At 32.1% G+C, this 26,202-nt stretch overlaps 1 protein-coding gene across 1 annotated transcript in view; it reads left to right on the top strand.

Annotated features, from left to right (window-relative positions):
- Positions 1-24,837, top strand: part of LOC107450899 (sal-like protein 1) — a 94,838-nt gene extending 70,001 nt beyond the window's left edge. Inside the window, exons 2-4 of the mRNA XM_016066831.3 lie at positions 13,035-13,797; positions 14,985-15,307; positions 17,059-24,837. Coding sequence (XP_015922317.1) covers positions 13,035-13,797; positions 14,985-15,307; positions 17,059-20,057 — 4,085 coding nt within the window. The 3' untranslated portion in view covers positions 20,058-24,837. The remainder of the gene's footprint in view (positions 1-13,034; positions 13,798-14,984; positions 15,308-17,058) is intronic.
- The last annotated feature ends 1,365 nt before the right edge of the window (positions 24,838-26,202 follow it).

The raw sequence follows: 26,202 nt of genomic DNA on the forward strand, positions 1-26,202 counted from the left end.
TTCAGAACAAGGTTACGACGGCGATCACGAAGTTAATCCCATTGAAAATAATCTACAAGAAACGATTTCAAATCGCGAAGGTGCGAAAACGAACATGTGATATAACGATATAAGGTCTCAAAAGTGATTCTGATTCTACCGCTCATCAGTCAAGGCCGTCTCAACATAACGAAACAATATCGTCTTCCACAGCGCGAGTTGGCATCGGAACGTAAGAGAAAGTCCTTGCGTGTATCGCTATATCGTTATATCGTCTTCTTCACTCGACGGCTTAAATCACATTTCTGATGTATCGCTTGGAATGAAAGTTGCTGTATCGGTTTGCCGATATAGGCGTTAAATCGATATGTCGCGATATATCGATTTATAGCCCAGTCCTAGTTTCAATGCTTTAACTCGTCATAACTGATGTAATTCTCTTAAAATTGACTGGCATAGATTGTTAAATTTATTAATGCGCGTTGAACACATATTGTACAAAGTGAATTACTTTTGGAGGAGATGTGAACGAACATGATAGAAACCCTTTTGATCGATGGTCTTTTTGAAATTTGAAGGTCTTCCAGCATCTTCTATCTGCAAGCATCTATCTCTCTCTCCTTTTTCATTGTCATATAACCATCTAATTAAAGGAGACTCTTTTAGTTCAGAATCTCTGAGATTTTTTTGAATGTCATGATTAAGAAGTAAGATTACCTTCCGAGCTTCTCCTAAACATAACCCAACCATCTAAATCTATTGCTTCAGATTACTTGTGTTTTAAAAAAGTTAGATTTAAGAAATACAACAACAAAAAACATCTGCTGACAAAACACTTTTTTCCCATTAAAAGCGTTCTATTTAAAGATTAGCTGAAGTTCATGTTCTATTTCATGACTTATTTTTAAAATCCAAAATCTGGAGAATTGTTATAATGTCTCTTGAACATCTTCTTCTTCAAAGGTAAATCAACTCAAATGGCCATTTTCACGCTTCCATTTCATTAATTTATTAATGCTATCAATTGATACCCTTAAAAATGTCGGAAATAACCTACGGAATATAGGAGAAAACAGAACTAAGTTTACATTCTAACCATGACTTTTTCTCTCTAATTACTTGTCATGGAGAAAACAAATCACTTATAAAAATTATCAAATAAATCCTTACGCTAATCTTTCCTTCTTAAGAGTACGCTTTAATGCGGAAAAAAGAACTGTCTGTGGTCAATTCTGTTTTTTTCTCCATATGTATTTTAAAATTTAAAGTTTTGGAAAAAAGTGGGTTCAAGTAAACCTAGGAAACGATAAAGTTTCAATGGCTGAAATAATGTTTTTTTAATATCAAAGCAAAAACAAATTATTATATGATAACTTTCCCTCTGCATAATCATAATTACAGCATAATCTAAAGTTATCTTGTTGTAATTAGTTATTGCGATGAAAGAGAATTTGAGACGAAACGTTTATCCTGTGCTATGGCGTCCTCTTAAAAAGTACAACAATAGAAGGCACAAAACATCCTATATCACTAAAATACGTCTAATTTAAAAACTGACGCCTGGCTTCAGAATATCACTTGGCACCTTTTTCTCCTCAGCTCTTAGACTAACGATCCAATTAGCAATTCTCAAGCTTCTATAATTATTAGTAAATGCTACTAATTAACGATATTATTAAAAATGATAGAAATCAGCAACTTTTCCCAATCTCCAAAAATAATGTTTTTCATTCTAAAGGGGAAGAGGTTCCAATCAAGATATTTCTCTCCCTAATTACTCGATATGGAGAAAAATCATTTAGAAAATAAATCCCCACGTTATTCCTTCCCCTCAAGACTGAACGACTGTCCACTTGGCAGCAGATTATTATAACTCGTAAGTCCATGCTTATGGCCCGGGCTGTTGCAATTATAGGGTTCTACGCTCACCCTTCCATAGTGCTGCTTATCTAGAAGGGCCCTGTTTGCTTTGGTTTTTTCCTGCCTGTCTCTTGGCCTTCCCCTTTGACAGCTGGAAACATGGGTTGGTGGGGCTGAGGTGGGGCATAAGCCCCGGTAATCCGCCAGGAGTTGTATTTGTACGGATGGATGAAGACTATGATTTTTGGTCTCTGTCTGAAGATAAGAGTCAAGCTTAATATTTGCGTAGACCTTTTCTTTTATGGCTTGCCATCCGTTTAAACGACGAAAGAAATGCTTTTATTGGTGTGGTCATCAATCTCTGATTAGATATTTTTTACCTTTCAGATAAAATATATTTTTAGGCATTTACATAAAGCACTCTTTCCAAAGATCTTCATCATAAATGCAAATAAAACAGGAAAAAAATAGTGCTTAATTAGCGATTTTCTTTAGAGGATGAATAACTGGGGTTTTTCAAAACGATTTTATTTTAGAAATAAGACTCGTTAACAGGCTTTTACAGTTTATAACCTTAACTAATATTTTAATAAGTGTGGAGTTTTATTTATTTTGGAAAAATTGATGGTTGATTATTAAAGGATTTATTAATTAGATAGATTTTATACATTAAATGAAAGAGATAAAAACTAATACAGAGAGTAAACTTCTATTTCTTTAGACATAAATTAACCTTGGATAACTGAACGTGAATCAGTGATATTGTATAAGAAATCATTCTGCTCATAAGCTACAAATTAAGAGCTTGATTATTATTATCTTTCCTTTGTAGTTGGAAACAAAGCAGGAACCTTTTCTCCAAGCGTGACATCAATGCGTTAATGACCCCTTAAGGGAAGAACCCTAAAAGTTTGAATTTAAAGATATAAATAGTGGGAAAAAAATCAAAATTTACAACCTTTGAAGACGTTAAATGATACTTGTACGGTAATGATACTTATACGACTTATTTTATTTGCAAGTTATTGGGATAATATTTTACTATTTTGGGTTAAAATAAAATAATATATGATAATTATTAATCTGCTTTGCTATAGTAAAATGTACTAGTCATTAATGAATTTGATGTAAAGATTTTTTTTTTTATGAAATACTTAAACAATTATACATTATTGAAGATCTTTGTTGTAAAACAGACATTTTTGTGGGTTAAATAAAATTCTAGTTCAGTTCAGTTCTTTTTTTTTTTCAGCAATCATAACTTCATGACTTACTCTGGAATTGTCTGAACTCACTTTTTCTATGCTTTAAATTTTAAACAAGTTTTGGAGGTAATACAGAATTTGTGATGAAAAGTTTTTCCCGCGATATGGCGTCCTCTTAACTTGTTTCTTATCTTGCAACGATCTGATAATCTGAATTCACTTTTTGACTACAATTCACGGCCCTTATGCGCTGATATAAAATTATCATAATTCATATTATTACTTTTGAATGTATTTTATTTTTTATTTATTTTTTTTAAAATTGTTCTTCATCTAATTACGTATCGAACTTATTTTTACTTAGAAAAATAAGTTCGTTAGATTTAGATTCTTATAACTATTTTAGTGTATAAGAATCTAAATAAACATTTCCTCCAGTAGGCAAAGTTTCAAAACTTTACTTTGGGCATTACGTGTAATAATTATTATATGATACAAACTTAAATATGATTTAACATTTAATTTGATAAATAAAATTTAAACGAAATGATGTTTGAAGAAGATTAAAAGTTTGCAATATCCTAAAATAAATTGCTTTTGAGTTCTGTAAAAGAATTCCAAACGGTTGTCTTCAAATAAAGACAATTAAAATAAAATTTCCATTTCCGAATAAACTCATTTCCAAGAAAAAGAAAGAAAACAAATAATTTTAATGCTATTAGTTTTAATTGTTTGTACATTCATGCCGAAGAGAAGAAAAAATGAAAGTAGTAATAAAAAATTAAGAAGATCATTTCCAGTTTTATCTCCTTATCATGTGAAAACAAACTTTTTAAAAGCCGTTTATTATGTAAGACCGATTAGTGTTCATCGGAAAGAAACAAGACCAGTCTTGTTTTTTTCTTCCCCTTTTCTTCAGAGAAATAAGAAAGAAAAAAAGGATCGTTTTCACTTTACCACCAGCAACAGATATTACGACGTAATAATAAAAGGGAGAGGAAAAAATTCTTCGTCCAACCGTGAAAGTGTATTAGCTTAAAAGAATAAAAAAAAGTATGAGTAAAATAAAAAAATAAAAAATAAGCTCATTTCTTAATCACCTGTACCTCGCAGACATAATCTTGATGTGGAGAATATGCGCTTAACAGCCATAAACAAAAACGATTTCGAACGCTTGGCTACATAAAGCATTCAGAATGCTCTGAAAATATCGTCTGCGACCGTAAAAAAAGAATGTTTTTATGGAGCCGATAATTTCGCTTCTGGTATTTTTGCGTAAACTGTTGTTGCCATAAAACGATTAGATAGTTATTCGCGACGTCATGTCGTTGTTATGACCCCGAGATAGGCTATTAATTCGAGTTATATATATATATAGTATTTTCTCCCTATATTCTGAGCTTACATAGATATAAATATATATATACTCCGCTCTCCCCTAACTCTGTGTTCAGTGAGCCGGAAAATAAAGTTATCGGTATACTAAGTCAATATATTATGGATTACGTTTAATTTGTCGTCTGCTGTAGGGCCAAATCTTTTTTTTATGTATGTATAAATTATATTTTATAGCGCTCCAAAGTTGAAATTAAATATACATCACAAATAATAATAAAAAAATTTAAAAAGGAAAAAAAAACTATTCGTAATATAAGTCTTTACTTTCTTTTCTGCAATATATTTCAGATATGCGTTCCGAATATGCTAGGGAAAGTGTTATTGAATCGCTTATTTTTAGTTGTTTATTTAATTGATAGTTTGAAAGATAGTTTTGTAAATAAATTATTTTTATACTTAATAAGATTGAGAAAAAAAAAAGGAAATGACTTACAAGGTGTAGATTAACCAAAAACAATTTCCGTTTTTATAACATATTTTTGGAAGTAGATAAAAATTTATCGTTTACTGCGATCTGCTAAAGAAATTAAATATTGATTCTCACAAAATTTAAAATTAGTTACTAAGTTTGCCAATAGGTGGCGTCGTTAACTAAGAAAAACTATTAATCATTGATCTCTCCACTTTTTGCGTCAATAATATGGCGAGGTCTAAGAACAAAATTAACAGACTTCCAGGCACTTATTTCAGTTTAAATGGTCTAACAAGCGGACATAACATTGTTTTGTAGGTTTCCCTGAAAACAACGATATCTGTTGACGAACTTAGTAACTAATTTTAAGTCTTCACGAGAATGAAATTCTGGTTTTCCAAGCGGAACTCAAAAAACCTCTTCTCACTAGAAAAATGATTTCTTTCTTCTTCCATTTTTCCTTGAATGATTTTTTTTCCCCTTATAAATCATCGCTTGTTTTTGGGATACTCGGTATTCACAAATTTACCTATTAAAGTCGATATTTCGAACGTTGCCTTGCATTTTAATTATTTAGAGGTGTTTTCTACAATCAGTATCATCTATATTTGAAAAAATAAATACGTAAAATTGTGTTTAAATTTTGCACGGATTACGAGCAATGCCAAAGTCAAAGATGTAAAGCTATAGTAAAAAATAAAGACAGTATTCAAAGATATACGTTTATTGTAAACACTGTTGCGTTTCATCCGATTTCAGTTTTTGATACTTTTATTTCCGATTTTCTCGAGAAATTCGTCATATTTCGATAGAATTTTTTTTTTGCTTTTATATTAATTCGTCTGAGCCTAAACATTTTTTTATTTTAAACTTTACAAGGATTCTAGATTACAAACCACCTCTCATGAACTTCGTGAGTTTTTTTACTTTACTGTTACGATATAAAACAAGGCTTTAAATCAGAATATTATTTTGATTCTAAATGAGTATTAAGTTAGTATGTATAACAATTTAAAACACAGCTTTAAATAGGAATATCATTTTGATTCAAAATGCGTATCACGTTAGTACCTGCTACAATTTAAAACAAAGCTTTAAATTGTAATATCATTCTGGTTCTACGTGAGTATTAAGTTAGTACCTGTAACAATTTAAAACAAAGCTTTAAATTGTGAAATTTTGGCTTAAAACAAATTATAAATTAGCATCAGCAGAAAAATTTAGGTCCCTTTATCAATTGCCTTTTTTTCCCACCAGGAATCAAAATTAAGATACATTCTAACAAATTATACTGTCTAAATGTTACTATATGAGAATGAGTCACTCACAATTGAGCTATTAAATAGGCTTTGTGGACATAAGGTCCGAAATCATAAAAATCTTGCCTTAGTGGGGAGAAGAGTGGTGTCGCCATATTGGATGGAAAACAATCCCTTAATCCCGTAATGGTCATCTTCAGAGACATATTGCGATGTTTATAGACCGAACGGATAAGTTTCCGGTTATTTGCCCCTCCACATCCGGTCAGTATAAGAATGCTTTTTATTCGAGCAAATGGCGGGATGAAGATTTGGGAGGAAAGATGACCATAACTGGACGTGTGCAAAGATTCTTTTCTCCCCATTATCTTTTACCTACATTTTTGGTGGGAAATGTATCGAATAATGTTGTCTAGGTTTTAATGCACCATTTGCCCCTTTCACATTCAAAGGCTAAATAACTATTTAATAAATTTTATTTAATAACTTTCTACAAAGATAATTCGACGCAATGAAAAAGTTTACATCATTAAAGTCGTGAAAAATATTGCCTTCCTATTTTCGTACAGGAATCAAAGCTTGCAGAATTCTCAAATAAAAAAATTTCCTTTTTAATTTATCTATTATCGTAATCCTTTTTAATTTAATCCATTACACTAAGTTTATTTTTTCGTATAAAAAGAAGTATTAAGTAGTGTAACATTTTAAGGGGTTTTTTTTTTAGAAAAACAAGAAAAAAAATTTTTTTAGTCACTGTTTTGACAAACATCACATTTTTACAATCATTTTTTGATTTTATATTTTGAGCTTCCATAGCTAAATAGAATAGAATACTTTAAAAAAAATTTTATCAGGTAGAATTGTTAATCTATATTCTCAATAAAAGAAGGCTGAAATAATAAAACAGAATATGTACTTAAAATATAAAAAAAGCGTTACGAATAAATAACGATATATTCTACCTACCAACCGTAAATTTTGGTTCAAATGTATGATGAATTTTAAAAGTGGAATACGAGAGTTATGGCACTCTCCAATTCATTTGATACTGCACGTGAAATATGGATGGTATGAGTATACTGCCACACATTTACAAGATTTCTGTTTTTACACAACAATACATAATATAGATTCTTATTACATCAATACATACTTTATTAAAAGCTATTGCTATATTAGTATTGTACTTTTTTAGTTAAAAAATTTTTTTTATTACAAGTTATAAGCTGAATACAAAGATTAAAAGAACTCTCGGTACATTACAACTTATTGAAACTGTATTACTATATTGATATCAAAGTCTTTTTAGTTTAATTTTTTAAAGCTATAAGTTGAACTTAACTTTCTATTTAAACATAATTCTTTATTTTAATAAAATCTGTGAGTTGAAAATTGTGAAGCAACTGTCTAAAAAATAAAAATGGCTCTCTCTTTGTTAGAGTGAAATTCAATTCATGGATAGTAAGTTATGTTTTTTTTTCCTTCCTGATTTTGATTTTTAATAATTGTACCGTTACCCCTTTGGCTGTGATCTCAAAATTTAAATTTAGTAACGGTTACCCAGGTTATTTAGTAGACAAATATCTAATGAATTACAGAAAACTTTCAACATTTAAAACTCATTTTTATTGCACCTCTAAATCTTCAAAAACATAATTTCACACATTTCCAAATGCCAACATGGGAATAAACATTTATACATTAATTAAAACAAAAATGCAACCTTAAAACACTCAAGCATAACCTTCAACTTCTACAGTTCAAAAAAAAGACATTTATAAAATAAAAACTTCATTTAACATTTCTAAAAACCCAGACTTGGTTTATGATATCTATAAATTACACTTAAATGCTGATTGTTCTCCTACACAAAAAAAACACAACATAACAGTTCAGAATTTTCGGTAAATGATTCCTCTAAAATGTTAACGAAATAAAATTTAAAGTTTTATAAGTACCCTACGGAATTTACTGCTTTCACTCTGGAACCGCCCACCGGAAAGGTAGATGAACTCATGGACAAACTCCTCGGCTAGGATCTCGAAATTTCTCCAGCTATTCTAATTTCAAGCGACTTAGGCATGTAGAAGGGGGACACCGGACGTCCAGCATAGATTCCTTCGGACTTGGCCCATCGTCTCAAAGATATCGGCTTTTGGCTAATCCCGGTAGTCCTTCCCGCTAGAGACTTCAGTTTAGCTTTCCCTAAGGTTACGATCCACCATCTCCGAGATACTGTCACGAACCACTCCTTCAGCGGACAAACTCCGTATCCCCAGGATACTGCTCTGATTAACTGCTTACTACTGGTACTGCAACTGCTACTAGCCACATTCATCGCTTCTCTTTTATCCTCCCGTCAACAAGGCGAAAGAATCTAGACTGACCTGTTTACCACGTCCAGAGTCATCCCGCATCCGGCGGACGTCAGAACCAAAAAAAAAAGATCCCTGAGAAAAACCGTCATGAATCCACTAATACCCTATACAAGTTATAATACCATCTTCAATAAATATTAATAAATTTAGTTACATAGATTTTACCCAAAAAAATCCCTTTTTAAAAGACTAATTCAAAATTTCTAAAGAAAATATCATTATGATTGAATTTAAACTTTACCGTAGTGGTGCCATCTACAGACAAATAATCTATCTTTAAAAGTATTACAAAAAAAAACTTATAATAAATTTCAATTTATTACATAATCAATAGTGTATCAAAACTCAGCTTAAGAAGAAGAATCAGTAATAAAATTTTTTCAACATGAAATCATCTTTATGAGAACTTGCTTACTGGGAAGATAATCTTTAGAAAACCATTTTATAATACGATTCCATCATTTCGAAATTTAGTCCATCGAAATCGATTTTATTCTATTGACTGGAAAAAAAATAAAACCTATACCCACAAAAGTTAGGGCCACTATATCCTTAACTATTCGCAAGGAAATAGAACAATATTTATTTACCAATAAACTCGGGATTGAAGAGATTTCTCGCAGTGGAATAATTTATCGAATAAATTTGTCAACAATGTTCCATACCCTTACTGAAATGGAAAGACATTTTATCTCCTCAAGTGTGATCTAACTCATTCTACTTGTAGTAATTCTCGCTCTGTGCCCTCTCGGACACTAAAATCTTAGCTTCCTCTCCCCCCCCCCTCTCTTGCACGCAATCCCCCCCCCTACAACTCGTCCACCCCGATCGCCAATCACTCTGGACCTTGTGCCATCTTACCTACCATAATAGGAAGAAGCACTATTAATCCCGGATACCCATAAAAGACGGCCAGGACACGACCCCATCTAGAGGGAAGGGATAGGTAAAAGTGATGGCGTGGGGAGGGTTGGGTGGTACTAGTGAAAGGACACTAGGACATGTGTGTGGGGACATACTTGCTACCAGGACGATGACCAAGCTGTAAATCGAACTAGAAGGTAGGTCGAAATAAACGATGAAAAGAAGAGTGGACGAAGGATGAGGAAGAGTGGAGGATGCAAGGGATGGAGATGCGAGCTAAAGTTAAAGTGACTAATCCAAGCCCATTGCTTCAAGAAGAGAGGGGGGGATCTACTGGGTTTGGGGGGGGAGGACTGTTTTCTTGATTTGGAAAGATAATAGCATTTCTTTTTATTCTACTAACGCCATGAAAAGTTATCGATTGCATTGATTTCATGTTGATTGAATCGATTGGTTTCGTGTTAATCATACATACCGATCTACTGGTTCATTATTTCACAAGTTACTCTGAGATATGAGGAAAAAAATATAATTTTAGCCATTAGTCTATTCTCAATTGCAGAAGATTGGAATAAAAACTAAGATAAACTTGTGTTTTTGAAAGAAGCGAAAATTTCTCCGATTTCGCTGCAACGGCGGGTACATTTCTTCCGACTTGCTCTATATTTATTGCAAGAACAGTTTTTACAAAACAATTCAGTAAAGAGATAAAGAAAGAATAAAAGAAATTAACGAAGAAAATTAAGAAAGAATAAATTCGCTACTCACTTTAGATGTTACATTTTATGTTGGATTCTGTATTTTTCTTGAATTTTTATTTTCTATTTTTTGCTTGACATGCTTTATTTTGTGTTTTTCGTTTAATTTGTTCTGTTTTTGTTTCAAATTTTTTGGTACTCCTTACTCTATTGTATTGATGTATTTTACTTGGGCCATATTAGTACAATATTAGAAAGCACTCTTTTTTGCCGATATAATTGGTTGAGCTTATGACGAGAAAATATCTTTTCCCTATTTTTATTTTTTTCTGGCTCTCTAATTTTTACTCTTTAATGTAATTTTTCTTCCTTTCCTTAAAAATATTTATATTTTCGCCTTGTTTTCTTTGTACATAAAAGTAATTTCAAAATATCAAAATGATGAAAGCAAACTATGGAAGAATTACTTAGGATTTCGCATTGCATGAATTATCACGCTATAATTTGTTTACATTTTGATATTTTGAAATTTTATTTTAATCATTTGAAACTTTAAGGATTACTCTAGGTTTACAAGAATTAACTTTTCTCGAAACTTTAAATTTAAAATTCCAATAGATGTGAAACAGGATTTGCAGCGTTATTGAGTCCTAGCAGCGGTTATAGCGGTATCTACGATAAAGCGTCCTTTAAAGATCTTGAAAAAATAAACGCAGAATAAATTAGAAAAAAATGATAGTTGTAAATTATACTTCATGGATACTTATACTTTTAATACATTTATGTCAACAGGATATCAAATTTTGAAATTATAACGTTTTTTTTTTTTTTTTTGCTTACATAGAAGTTTAAAATATGTTATTTTAATTTATTAATTATTTGAACAAGAAAATCATGGTGGATTCCATTGTCGCTTGTTGATTATGTTCCCGAAGGCACCCACGTTCGTAAACTATAAACATTTTACATCTATTGTTATCAATATTTTTTTTATAATTTTTATATAGTGGACTAAAAGATAAACATTTTGTCACTGGTATTTCATATTAATTTATTTATTTTATTTCCCAGCGTCCAAATCGACCATTTTTTTTTTTTTAATGTTTACATTATGGCATAAAATGCAAATAGTGAATGAAAACGCAGCTATCCATTTACGGGGTTATTATTATCCAAACGGAACGATGCGTGCCATTTCTGTGAACGAATCAAAAAACAACGAAATTACCGAGTTACCACCGCACAATACCATCAGCAAAGCAAACAAATTAGTTACTTTGATGATTCGGTGAACAAAAGATGGGGAAAAAATTCTGAAATACATATGTGGAAGGGGGAGGGATTGAAAAAAAAAACTCATTTTCACCGGTAGACTTAAAGCATTATGCTTTTGTACAGGAAGTGTGCTGAAGTGATTTTCATACACAAGAACAACAACAAATGATGGAGGTCCACTGATCAGTAAGTTGAAAACTTTACAGTCCGGATGTGGGCATGTACAAAAGAAATAAAAGCTCAAATTGGAGAAAAAGAGGGCAGATCAACAAATTTCCTTCTTCCTTTATGCGTGAATTAATTTTTTTTTAACCATGAAACTAAGCAGAGTAAGAAGAAAATATTGAATTGTTTGGTGCTTGTACCATCATTTTTTTTCTTCCGAAAAGCAAAATTTGAGTCTGCTAGGTTGATCAACCTCTTATGTAAAAACGTTTTTTTTTAGAGGAAGTTGACGTTTTGTTTACTTTTTTGATACTTTTTTTACGTTTGTGCAAGTAAATGTTCATGATTGACGACAATGTGAAGTGCTTTGGGAAATATACTTATAAGTCACATTTTTATATCAATGTGTTGATTTCTATTGGTTTCAGATAGGTGCTTGAAGCAAAGAATATGTAAGTTTCCACAAGATCAAAGAGCAGGGTTTAAGCTGAGTTTAAAATTTCTTTGGTGAGAAAGCTAAATTCAGCAATAATATTGAAATGCTACAAGTCTTATAGATTTAAATTTGTATACCATTCTAGAAACCTTGATGTGCCTCATTTTTATTAAAAGAGAAAAATAAAATTTCATTTAATAACAAGATTTACTGCTCATGTAAAAATCTGATAGTTATTTATTTGTTCATTTTATTTTTTATTTCTTTTTCTCAAAATTTAATTTTTGTTTGCAAAGCAGAAGTTTTTTTCTTCTTTTGTTTAATAAGTATTTGTCATAAGAACTTTATAAAAATTACTTACAGAACTTAAAAATAGAACTTAACAATCTTGAGAATTTCAGAAAAATATGACGCAATTGTTCTCGTCTTTCGTTTTTTTTTTTTTTCAAAGATATCGGCTTTTGGCTAATCCCGNTTTTTTTTTTTTTTTTTTTTTTTTTTTTTTTTTTTTTTAAATAGAATTTGGTAAAATGCTGTAGCAAAAAAGCGAAGATATCTTGGTTTATTTTTAGCACTATAATAAGTTCTTTTTGCATTTTTCTAAAAATACTACCTACCTACCTATGCTTTTTCTAAAAATGCTAGCAGCAACGCATCACAACAGCAAAATCTATAGAAATATCATATTGCTTACAAGGAAATCGTATGAATTTTCAACAAAAATGCATATATATATATACCCGTTATCTTGACGCAAGAAATATATCAAACGTATTTTCACTTTGACATTTTATTTTTAAAGATATTTTGATATCATATATATATACACTTGAAGTTAGTAAAATATATGTTTTAATATGTAAATGCTGCAGTTTCAATTGAGGAGCATTGTAGGCTGGGTTTCTTCTCTTAATTCATATCGTATATAGTCTTAATATTGCAAATCCAAATCCGCATAACTGGTTAAAATAATTTTATTAAATGATTTACGTTTCTAATGCAGGTAGAAGTACTATGTTACCTATGTATTTGTATTTTCTTAAAAATAGTTTGAAGTATGATTCTTTGACGCTTTTAACTAAATTAGAATTTCAATTTCTTCCAGGTATTGGATCTGACAGCGAAACTGAAGGTGACGAGCATGTTTGCGGCAAATGCAGGGCTGAGTTCCCAACCTTATCAGATTTTCTGTTACACAAGAAAATTTGTGCCAGCAAGCGACCTGTTCTGGTGGCACCACTGGATACCACCATGGAAACGGACGACGAAGAAAATTCCGACGATATGGAGGATGGTTTCACACCTCCTCCGCCCCAATTAGAGGGAGCTCAGGTAGATTCCCCTCAGGTGGCCGAATGGCTACTAGAAAACAATAAAAACTTTCGATCTCTTCTTAACACTCAAATGCCGTGCACTAACGTTACTCTTCAAGGATTGGAAAACACATCTGTTGCTGTTGCACAGCACAGCCAACTTGAGGAAATGCTCATTCAGGGACTATTTAACGTTATAACCCGTAACCAACAAGAATCGATGAAACTTTTTAAGGAATGGGCGAAACAATTCCTTGCGTCACATCCTCTGAATGTAGCTCCGTTGAGCGGAGCTCCAACAGTAACATCTCCACAATCTACAGAGAATGGGGACCATCTAGAATCGAACGCTCCACCTTCGAATCCTCTAATTACGGAGCCCTATTCCATAGCAGGAAGACTTCAACAAAATTTATCCATGACAAATCTATCACTTGATGGTCCTCCTGAAACGACTAACAGTCTGGCATTGTTGGAAAAGCAAGCTGACCGTTACATTCAAGATTCAATGGCTAGACGGTCATTTTTGTTAAATGGAATAGAAGACGATAACAGGTAACAACATAATAAATTTCATTAATAGACCACTATTCTTCAACTTAATATATTGGGCAGCAATTTAGTTGACTCAGTTATTTTTGCCCCGTGTTTAGTTTTCAACAGATAGAAATCTCATTTTTAGTGGTAAGGGATCTTCCAAATGTGTGATAGTTTTTAAGTAAATACAACCGAAAGCAATGTAATGCAGTGAAACTTGTGTACGTTAAAAGCTTTTTTGGACAACATTTTGTTGATCCACAAAGACAAGTTGTCAACTTAAAAAAGAGGGATTTAATTGTTTGTACCAGTTTTGCATATGGTCATTAAGATCAACTTATAGACTGGTAATCAACACACTGAGGTGGATTGTTAACTTAACAAGTTTCACCGTAATTGAAAATTAAATTGATTAAGAGGTAACTATACTTCAATTTTCATTCAATTGCTTGTCACTGATGATGATACTTGTTTAGTGTCGATTTTATTTTTGGGTGCATTCTGCAGTATTTACTACGACGCGAAGGTCGATTCATTCCTCAACATGGCTTATTCAGTAATAGTTTGTGAGCTAGCTCCAATTGAATGAATTGGGAAATTAAGAAAAAAATCGAATTACCTTTCAATTAAAAGATCAATTTAAAATTAAGTCATAATGCGTCGTAATATTAATCAGACTGATTGTAAGTCAAAATTTTAAAACTAGTTAGAAATGAGTTTTGTGAATATGTAAATATCACAAATGATAGAGATGTAGAGGTGCAGGTGTTTATGTGTAGCAGAACCTAATTTAAAAGCATTTATGGTGTGTTAAAAAGAAATAAAAGACTTATAACAATAATGGTAGTAAATGAAAAGTTATTTTTAAAAAAATATATACATTTTTCCATATCATATTATTCTCTAGTGTTACAATGTCTAGTGTTACAGGAGTAAGAAAAAAAAACTCAGAGAGTCATGTCAGAGAATAGTATTTCATAAAAATAAGTTCTGACGAGAAAATTAGATGAGATTTATTTTTTTTAGTTGGGAAGTGTAATTTTCAGTCGCCCCAAAATGTTTCATGGCATTGAATTCTATTTATCAGAATACCATTTATTTATTAATCATCATATAAAAACATTCACGCATTTCAAAATTGTTTTAAATACTTTGCAACTTTTTTGAAACCAAAATTATACAAATTTATCATTGAATTGTTTCAGGTCAAAAAAAGGAAAAGATGATCCGGCTACAAGGCACAAATGTCACTTTTGTGGTAAACTATTAGGCAGCGACAGTGCTTTACAAATACACGTAAGGTCTCATACGGGTGAAAAACCGTTTCAGTGCAATGTTTGCGGAAGTGCATTCTCAACTCGTGGAAATTTGAAGGTCCACTTCCAAAGACACAAGGAAAGAATGGAGATTCCAGGCTCCTTCTTAAATGCTGACCAGAAACAATCGGACAGTCAACCATCCATGCCCCCGGAGTCTAATAGTGACAATCCACCAATGCTGTATGGAAATGATGAAGATAATCACAGAGGTAAGATCCCTCATTTTACGCACTAAAATGGAAATCTAGTTTCATGCACTAAAATTGAAGTTTTTAAATAGAAAATTTTTATTTTTAAACGACCACCCAAAGAAAGCATCTTCTCAAAAGAACTTATTATAAATTTTATTGTAAACAGTAACAAGAACTTCATGTTTTTGCTTCCATAATCTTATAGTTATTTTAAAAACTAACATAGTAACTTTTGTTATAAATTGATCAACTGAACGGAATTTTATACAGCATCTAGTTAATTTATCTTCATCAGTAAATCGTGTATTATGATAAACAATGATAAATCATGACCAGAAAAAACTATGAAGCACGGAGGGAATGTGCTCGAATTTGTAATGCAAATTAAGAGGGAAGAGCGGTTTATGTACACGAAAACTGGTTGTATAAAAAACAAATTTCGAGGTGGATAAAAATCGTTCTTCAACTTAAAGATTCTCAAAATGTCACAAATTGCGAAGCAATCGTCATTTTTGTAAGAAATGGTCATAAACCGTTTTTGCCCCTTGATCTTCTAATAGAAAATAACGCAAAAAAAAAATAATTAAAACATAGCAATTGGGAATAGGCAGCAGTTTTTATTTAATATATAAATGGAGCGATCAGTGCAAAAATACTAGAAAAATTAAACTGAGTTTCATGCTTTACACAGCTTCATCAACTACTTGTTGACAAACCACAACCAAGAAGGACTAGGACGCAATGATTGTTCACTATGTGCTGGAGAAAAATGACATAAAAAGATCAAATCCAAACAATACAATTGGAAGCAGGCTTCAGGTTTAATACAATGAATAAGTACCATCATAAGTGAGAATACTGGAATAAAAAATATTTTTGTCTCAATACTGATTCACCAAATCAATGAAATTTTACGGTGCATTCAGTAGAGTTCATCTTTTAATAATCGAGTATTTATATAATTTATAATTCGAAATTCCACTGTATAAATAAGAAACTGCATGTAAATCAGCAGTGGCGTATTACGATTCTAATTGTAACAAGTATACATCAATACAAAAATTATTTTTAGCCCTACTCTTTTTCCAGCCACAATAATCAAATTGTAACATAGAGATATAGTAACAATTGTAACAAAGGTTTCTGATGTAAAAGGGTTTACAAAAATCTCAGTCGAGCGGTTTATATAATACATATTAAATATAAAAATGATAAAATTATTAATTCTCTTATACATTTTTTCAAATTAGATTGAATCATTAAACTAATATTTGAAAGAAAAACAAGTAGTATGGATAAGACTTAGGTATAAAGCAAAGTATTTGAGCGAAATTTCAGGCTTTCGTAGTAAAAATATGTATGGAGAATAATTGGGAATATAGAAATGAACTTAAATTTCTATAATTTATAAATCGTCTAATTTTCCTCTACTGCTAATAATCCCTTCTATAATATACATAGAAAATGTTAATTTGAATATCTTATCAGAAATTGATGTAAAACACTCGTGAAAATAATGGAAAATGTATTAAAGAACAAAGTAATGTACATTTATAAAATAGATAGATCTCTCTATGTTGCGTTTATCGGACGGCAACAGAAAAGTATGATGTTATGAATTTTCTTAACAAGACAAAAAGAACACAATAGTGTTTGGAACATATCCAAATACGCACACTATATTGGAAAAACTTAATGTATATAACTTATTAAAATGTTTGTAAGAGAATTTTAGTTTAATGCTGTTTTTCTTAATAATTTTCTTGCAGGAGATTCTTCAAAGATAGAGCAAGCCTTAGATTTTTCCACACCACTAAACGGAAGAAAATCATCAAATCCTGATCTTAATAGTGGAAGTCTTTCCCCAAACGATACATCTAATTTTAGTGATAATTCTGGAGATGGTTCTTCGGACGATAATATGCCCGACGATTACTCTGATCTGAAAATAGACGTTGAAAGATTCGATGATGAAGACAGAGACACATCTAACTTAGATGACGATGGATCAGAGGTAGCTTCTCATCCTTCTTTCGGTTCACCCAATTTCGCTCCTTATTTCCTCTCCCCATACGATTATCCAGTCTCAACTGCAACTTCGACTGCAGGAAATACCACTGTTAGCAACTCCATAACCAACACTAAGGGTGCAAATGGGGACAACTCTGAAGCCATTTTGCAAGACCCAAGCTATTATCAAGACCTTTTGCCGAGAATAGGATCCAATGACAATTCTTGGGAAAGTCTTATTGAAATAACCAAAACATCTGAAACGTCAAAGTTGCAGCAACTTGTGGACAATATTGAACATAAATTGGTGGAACCAAATCAATGCATCATTTGTCAGCGCGTGCTTAGTTGTAAAAGCGCTTTGCAAATGCATTATCGCACTCACACCGGAGAAAGGCCATTCAGGTGTAAGCTTTGCAATAGATCATTCACCACGAAGGGGAATTTAAAAACACATATGGGAGTTCACCGACAAAAACCTGTTGCAAGGCTAATGCACCAATGCCCTGTCTGCCACAGTCAATTTCCAAATGCCATCGTACTTCAGCAGCATATTCGAACCCATACAACGGATCATGTAATGCAGCTTCCACCAGTGTTTCACCCTATCGATGATAGGCCTCCCACGTTATTACCTCCTTCATATCCCAGACAGTTCCTCCTTCAATCTCAACTGGTAAACTCTGAACCATTGGCCTTGACAAGTTCTAAATCTCAAGAAGATTCAAAAGGTTCGCCTGCAAATGAATCCGTTATTAAAGTTACTGGGTTAGAAAATAATCATGTAAATACTGCCTCATCTCCTCTGAGTGCTCGAAGCAGTTCTCCGTCTTCAAACATGGAAGAGAGTTTTGAAGAAAAAGAATCTAAACCACCAATTTTAAACTTAGCTCAAAGTGATCGAGATGTTTCTCCTCAAAAAGAAGTTAAACCAGACAGTGAAACTTACGAGGTGACTTTAAAAACTGTATCTCGCAACTCAACGCCTGAAAAAGATAAAATTACTGATAGCATTCCAATGGACCTAAAATCTAACATAAAATCCAGTCCAAAGCAAGAATCTGATCAAACACCCAGCAACAATGAGGATTCAGAAAGGGAATCGACGGATACACCAAACAGACTCGAAAAACTTTCACCCAAATTTGTTAGTCCACCAAATACATCTCTGTTAGTTACTCTAGCCAGCGACCGACCATTACCCATGACGTTACCCAGTGATTGTCCCATACCATTTTCTGTACATGGTCCAGACCGGCATTATCCACCAATGAGCATTTCAAACTGTTCTGATTATTCCACTGCTTCTTTAGCGGCATTAGAAAACCATGTTAAGGGGATTAACAGTAGTGTTACACATCCGCTTCCGTTTGCACCACATTTTGGATTGGGTATCAATATGGCAGGTTATTTTAGAGATTATAATTACCCTCAAAAGCCTACAGCTTCTCCAACTATCAACAAAAACAATACTGATCCATCAAGTGAAGAAAGAACAACACCTGGTGTAGTTGTTACCAATGGAAAAGGGGAAACTCCCAGAACTTCTTCGCTAAGTAATCAAACTTTATCAAAACATGACAGCAACAATAACGGTGGAGGAGCTTTGGATTTAACTCCTCGAAGCTCTCCGGCATTCCAGCGTCCAGCTACATCAGATTTAAAAATATTTCCACCTTTAGCCGGACTTCCGTTTGGACCACCACACCACCGATCCGGCACAACATGCCGAGTTTGTTACAAGACTTTTGCGTGCAATAGCGCTTTAGAGATTCACTACCGCAGCCACACCAAAGAACGTCCGTTCAGGTGCGAAGTGTGTGACAGGGGTTTTTCTACAAAGGGTAATATGAGGCAGCATATGCTGACTCACAAAATCCGCGATTTTCCCCCGCAAGCATTTTCCACCAACAGCAATAGCAACTCGTCACCTATAACGAGTTCGCCTCAGAAAGAAACAAGCGGGGAAAAATCTCCAAAGAAGGTGGATGAAGGAGTTAAGCGCCAGTCCACCGACGTGGCTTTACCACCTGTTCCAGCGAAGAGAGCGCCTGGTACTCCTAAGCATTTATGTGAAGTTTGTCACAAGCCCTTCTCCAGCGGAAGTGCTTTACAAATTCACATGCGCACACACACAGGAGATAAACCTTTCCAGTGCCATATTTGTCACAGGGCATTCACAACAAAAGGCAATCTAAAGGTTCATATGGGAACACACATGTGGAATAACAGCACATCTCGCCGAGGTCGACGCATGTCTCTTGATCTAGGACCTCTTCAGTTGAATCCAGGTGCGAAGCCAGGGGAATTCGCACAACCTCCTTACTTTCCTTACCTCAATCCTTTTATGAATGGGTTACCAAATCATCCCCATCCTCCTCCGCCACCACCAAAAATGAATGAAATATCTGTCATTCAAACGGCCGGAATGAGCAATGGCAGCAGCGCTAGTGCTCCTATTACCACAAGTCCTTCTGTGACCACAACTCCTCAACCTCTTTCTTTGTTGTCCTCTAACAAACAGTTGGACCGCAGCAGCGAGAACAGTCATCGCCAAAATCAAATTCAGAGTCACTCTCAGGGAAAAGACATACATCCGATACTGCAATCGAGTCAAGAGATACCGGCGTCATGGCCGTGGAAAATCTCGTGCAATGTGTGCAATAAGATCTGTTCCTCGTCCACCGAACTGGAGTTACACATCAGAAACAATCACTGCAACAAAAAAGAATCAGCAGAGACTGAAAGAACTGATTAAATCAGCATTTGTTAGCATTAGATTTTGAAGTAGTCATGTATGAAAAAAAAACAAAGTTCCTATATACGCTAGTCGTTCTTCAATTGACACTTCAAGCACAAGTTGGTGATTGGAAATGAGTTATAATACTTTCTATTGTGATACGCCACACTTTAGTGCGATGTTGTGACAATATACTGTTGGAAAAAAAAATATTATAATTTAACTTTTGCAAAGTTGAAGTTCTACAACAGTTTGAAGTCCACTATCCCCACTGAGTGTAATATTTATAGTGGTTTTTCCCTGAGGATTTGAGGCTCAGGTTCGGCCTAACTTAAGAAAACAATCAAAGCATTAAAGGGGGCACAAAATCTTAAATGCTTATGCAGCATGTAAATTAAACGCATTCTCTCAAACCTAATTCTCCCAGCTTTAATTTTTAATTTTTATTTTCAAAGGAGTCAAGAAATTCATCTGATCTCATTTTACTGTATAAATGTTTTTTATTAGTTGTGTATGTATGTTTGTGAGTGAATGTGTATGTGTGCAAGTGCAAAGCACAACTGTTTTATGTTTAGAAAGAGTGTACTGTTTTGTTGATTTTTTGTTAATCTGTGATAGCTTGTAAAACAATTTCATGTTTTGTACCTTTGTGTAGCATCATTTATGTTAAGTAAATTATGCAAGATAAAATGTACATAATTTCTAAAACTTTTTTTTATTTGAAAAAAAAAATTTTTAAACACTATAAAACATGAGTCAAAATTTGTAAATAAAAAGAATATTATTGTTAAATTACCTAAAAAAAAAAGGAAGCACACTTTTGCTTTTTATCTTGCATAGTATATGACTGTGTTACGTGGCTAATATGTAAAGAAATAGGAGAGTTGTGAAGTAATTGGTGTTTGTCACGTGGATATTTTTCAGAAAATATATATATGTAAGGTTTCTGTGGTCAAGGAAAGATGCAAAATTTTACTACAACTATAAATTTTTTATTAATGTCATTACAAATATCCACTGTGACTTAAGTATAAGTACGTATGATTTAAGTTACACAAGGTCTCAATTCTGAAATATACAGTGCGCCAAATAAAAAACAAAACACCAGAATAACTTTTGATCGAATAATCGCCTTTTTACGTACTTATATCGTGAGACTGATACTAAATATCCAAATAATTGCTGCATGCGATATTTTCAGTTATAAAATGTAATACAAAAACAAATTCTCTTTAAAAACAATTTTTGACAGATTTGAATTTTCGATTCTTGAAATATGGGGTTAAAAGTAACTTACAATTTAAAAAAATAACCACTAAAATAATTATAAAAAAATGTTGCATGGAATTATAGTTGGGTAAACGAGTTTTATAATTGAGTTTAGTTGTCGATTCGTGGGAAAAGCTAGAGGAATTATTAAAATGCATAACAAAAAATTAACATTAAGGGTATCAGATTTTTGTTGGGACCCTATTTTCCACATTTTGATTGCCTCTTTTCATCTTATGAGAGTATACAAGACCGAAAAAAAAAGACTACATTTATTGAGAGAAAATACATTTTTTCAGCTAACTTCGTAACTCAAAAAACCGTTAGCTGTAAACGATTACTTTAAAATCTAATCATTAGATCAAAAGTTGTTTAGGTATTCCCTTTTTTCACTTCGCGCTCAGTATAATATTTCGAAATATTGATCTTTTTTTATCAAATTATTTTTTTGACCATATATTTTATTTTTTAATTCTTTCATGACCACAAAAACCTAAGTCGCATTAAATTTGTAGGTAACTTAAAAAGCTGGAAATAATACCTACGAGATTACTGAAGAAGATTCGAGCTGTTCGTATTTTGCTGGAAAAATACCAAATCTGATTTTATATGCTTAATATAATTTTATTTCTATGTGCTTTTATGTATTTTTTCATCCTCAATTATCCTTGGCATCTTTAACACATAAAAATAGTGCATTCATAATATATAATACGTTGCCAGTCCTCTGCTAAGTTAGGACATATTCAAATATGTGGGGTCTAGTCATCTAGGGTAAGATATAATAAAATATCAAAATGAAAGATAAGTTTGGCAATATCTATCATCTATTTTAGTTCAATTCTTTGCACAATAGAAAAAAAATTAAGTCATTTTCACAATTTTAATTTCATGTATTTCAAAATAAAAATTTCCAAAATAATAAATGTTTCAATTTAACTTGCACCTAACCTTCTAGAAGGTTTGCTGTGATGTGCTGCAAGTTTATTTTTATTTTATTATACAAGACATTTCCAATGTTATAAACTTAAAAAGCCTTTTTTTAGGCGTTTTGTTTTGCCTTTTTCAACTGTTTTCCAAAATTGAATAATAACAGAATAATAAATCAATAAGTTGGTTTCAGAAGGAAGATACTCTACTTTTTTTGAATATGTTATATTATTTGTTATTTATCGTAATTTATGACAGAATTTTATATTTCTGATTTACTTAATGCTTATTCTTGTAGTTTTAAATGACCATCTACTAAAACTTCAAAAATATATTACTATCGAGATAAAATATGAGAATATATAATCCTTGAAAGAAGAAAAATTTAAGAAAAAACTTAAATTTAAAAATCATCTGAATTCTCAGAAACAATGGGAAGGACATGCGAACATTTTTTTTTGTTTTGTTTGATGTACCTTACAATTTAATTGCGAGTACGATGGAACGAGATCTCAGATACAATTTTAACTTAACTTTACTCTCATAAATGATGCTTCCAATGCATCCCTTGCATCAAAAGTTATCTTAAAGAATAATTCTTCTACGTCTTAAACATAAAATTGAGTTTCAGATTCATTCTCTGATCAAGAAATAAAAATTATATCAGTGATAAGTTGCGTCAGAATGATATCACATCCATGAAACTAAAATTCCTAAGAAGTTTCTTGCGTGTTACATCATTATTATGCGATTTATCACAATAATTTCTCTTCCAGAATTCTGCAAGCGTTCTTTAGAACACAAGTTGTGGAAAAATCCTGTCAGTGATTTGATCCTATCACTTCCATGCTGCGCGCGACATATTGCGATCTCTATTTCGGTGAATTGGTTAAAATATCGATTCAAAATCGTTTCTTGCATCACAAGCTATTCCATACTCCAAATTCCTGATTAATTTGAATATACTTTTTCTGAATGAACTTTTTTTGATGAGTTCCGATGCCATTTTTTGAAGATTCTCGAATCATTGGTAAAGTGTTTCTCAAAACTCATCCTCAGAGGGAAAAACAACACATTTTGGTCACATTAACCAGTTGCGTTGAAAAAATGCACATTAAGATAATTTTGTTACAAAATTGGCAACGACGAACTGCATACGTCGACAACTGCAGACAACTATCACAGGAAAAAAAAGACTTTCGAGGCTCGTATTTTTAAAATGACTTGTATTTTCTACAAGGCATCGAACACTCAAGGGTACGCTATACCACAGGAGAAGCCCTTAGTGACAAATTCTGCTTCAATTAAATTCGTAATTTAAAACTCAGAAAAAAGTGTGTTCAGGTATACCTATAGTATAGGTTTTAAAAAAAAAATTCGAAATATCAAAATACTAACAAATTAGGACAGGACTACGCAGTGTGGAAGTAATTTTACCACAATGTATTTGCATTTTGTTATATTTTGTAAACATTTTTTCAGCATTTGAACTTCATGGTTTACTTTAGGTTTACCTGAACTTGCTTTTTTATAAGTTTTAAAAATACGAGTAGGGATTAAACTGGATTTGCCATGAAAAATTTTTCACTCGGCATAACGTTTTTAAGTCTAGTAGTGAGTTGTAGTCAATTTTTGGTAAGCTTATCTATTAATTTCTTAGCAGCACAAATGGTTAAACTCATCTCAAATTTAAACTGCAAGTTCTACCCTTCTGAAAAGAATTGCGTGTAATATAATTGCTGTAAAAAATTATTAAACTTTCTTTTTTTTTTTTTTTTTTAAAAAAAATAGCNTTTTTTTTTTTTTGAAAAAAAATCTTGAATTTTTCCAAGAATCATGAAAATTATTGAATGATTCTACATATTTTTTCATATTTCTCCGATCCTAAATTTGGGAAATTTAAACAAAAATTTCAACTGTTAAGAAAATATCACAAAAGCTTTTTATTTTCACAAAACTATTGCTTTTCTTCTTTTTTACACTAAGCGCCATTTTCATAATTAGCATACAAGGCGATAACGAAAAATAGACAAAATTTAAAATAATAATTGTGAATTACTGTGGCAGCAATTGAAAAAAATAGTTCGCTAAAAAGTGTTGATCTTACAACCTTAAAAATGCTAGATTACCTCTGGAATTAACAGAATTTTTTATTCCATATCTTTAATTCATAATTCAACCAAGAACAAGTCATTTTATATGCGGCTCACAAATGGAAGTGAAAGGATTAAGAAAGATGTTTTCTGGACGTGTTTGGGGCAGAGTAGTTACTTTACGTTTCATTCTAAAAAGCACCCACTGTATGCATTCCTTAGATAACTTTTGTTAGCTGGTGCGATGCATTGGTAATTCAGTTGAAGAGATCTTTGTGCGAGGTCTTCCTTTTCTCTTATCTGTACCTGTAGCTCTTCTGTGTCATGTTAGCTGCTCGCAGTCTGATTTCAATGTTGTTATATATGTTGTTCATAAATGTTATCGGCTGCCTCTGACTGGGTTGGAGTCATATCACATCTGTACAGCGCGCCCCAAGAAGAGGACAAGCTGCATATATCTCAACAAAAAAATGCAATTTAATAAAAACTTTTTTTTTGTCAAACAACTCTCTTACTGTATTATTTAGAGTCGAAATTATTTAGTTTTAAACACTCCGCCTGCATGAATGGAAAAATAAATTACCGATAGTCTTTAATATTAAATCCTTTATTGCTTTTTTGTACTCAGTTTAATTATCAGGGTTATGTCACATTATAACTTCTTATGCAACTTAGTTCAAAACTTTTTACAAATCCGAATAAAGTTAATTTCATGTATTCACATTCAGTACAAAGTATTCTAAATCTAAATAAATCTTTGCAATTTTTATTTGGACACTTTGGTAAATCGGAGCTGAACTTCATCAGTAGCTTAACAGTTAGCTATAGAGCTATCTCAATATACTAGAATGGATCGTTGCAAACACTAAGTTGCTTCTGGTAGGCAAGAAACGCTATCTGTATCAGCAATGGCTGAAGCTGTCTGCTTCGGTGAGTTATTAGTTCAGGTTGTATCTGGACACAGCCGGTTTATGGAGTGAAAATTTTACTTTAAAATATAAAGTATGATTTATGATGTTCAAAATTTACGAGAGTCTATCAGTTTAGCTTTAAGAAATCCTAGGAGAATTTGAAACCACAACTGTTAATACAATTATGAGTTAAAGATGTTCTTAGAAAATCATTTTGTACTTTTTCCTCTATTATCATACAATCAATGAAAACATTCAAAATAATAAAAAGGGTTTGAAACAAATATTTTATTTAAAAAAATAATTATTGAATTGCATTGAATAATTTCCAAAGCACAATGCTGCTTATGAAAATGCAGGTGGATCGGCTAATAATGCTTAGTATTCTAGTACGACATACAAAAAATAAACATTTTTCCACAAGAAGATATTCCAGACATACAGTGAAAACACTGCATTTTACAAGATTAAAATATCAATCAACTATATTATGGAAAAAGTGTTTTCTCTTATTTCGTCGTCAACGTGACCACAAGGTGTTTTTTAATGTCGAAATTTACTATGTTATCTAACATAAATGATAAGTTTTTTTTTGGTAAGTAACTAGCAGCTTCTGACACACTAGAATTGAGATATTCTGTCATGTTAAATTTGGGTAATAAGCAAGCTTGTATATTAATGGTTATAATCAAATTAAGCTTTGAGTAAACTAATAATTAATTCTCGTGTATCAAAAGTGGGATTTAAGATGGAGTTCTTTTGTTAACTTTTAACTAATTCGCTTTACCTCAATATTAATTACTAAATGCCATTCCGAATCATCTTAAAATTCTTTCTACAATTAAAAATTTTTACTTCTTTCATGTTAACCTACTGTGAATTATATGGATGCAATTTCCTTATTTATGAGTAACTGTGTAATATTTCGGAATGTTACTTTATTCCATTTAATTCGTTGAA

Source organism: Parasteatoda tepidariorum, chromosome 1 (genome assembly GCF_043381705.1).
Source record: "Parasteatoda tepidariorum isolate YZ-2023 chromosome 1, CAS_Ptep_4.0, whole genome shotgun sequence".
Taxonomy (NCBI): domain Eukaryota; kingdom Metazoa; phylum Arthropoda; class Arachnida; order Araneae; family Theridiidae; genus Parasteatoda; species Parasteatoda tepidariorum.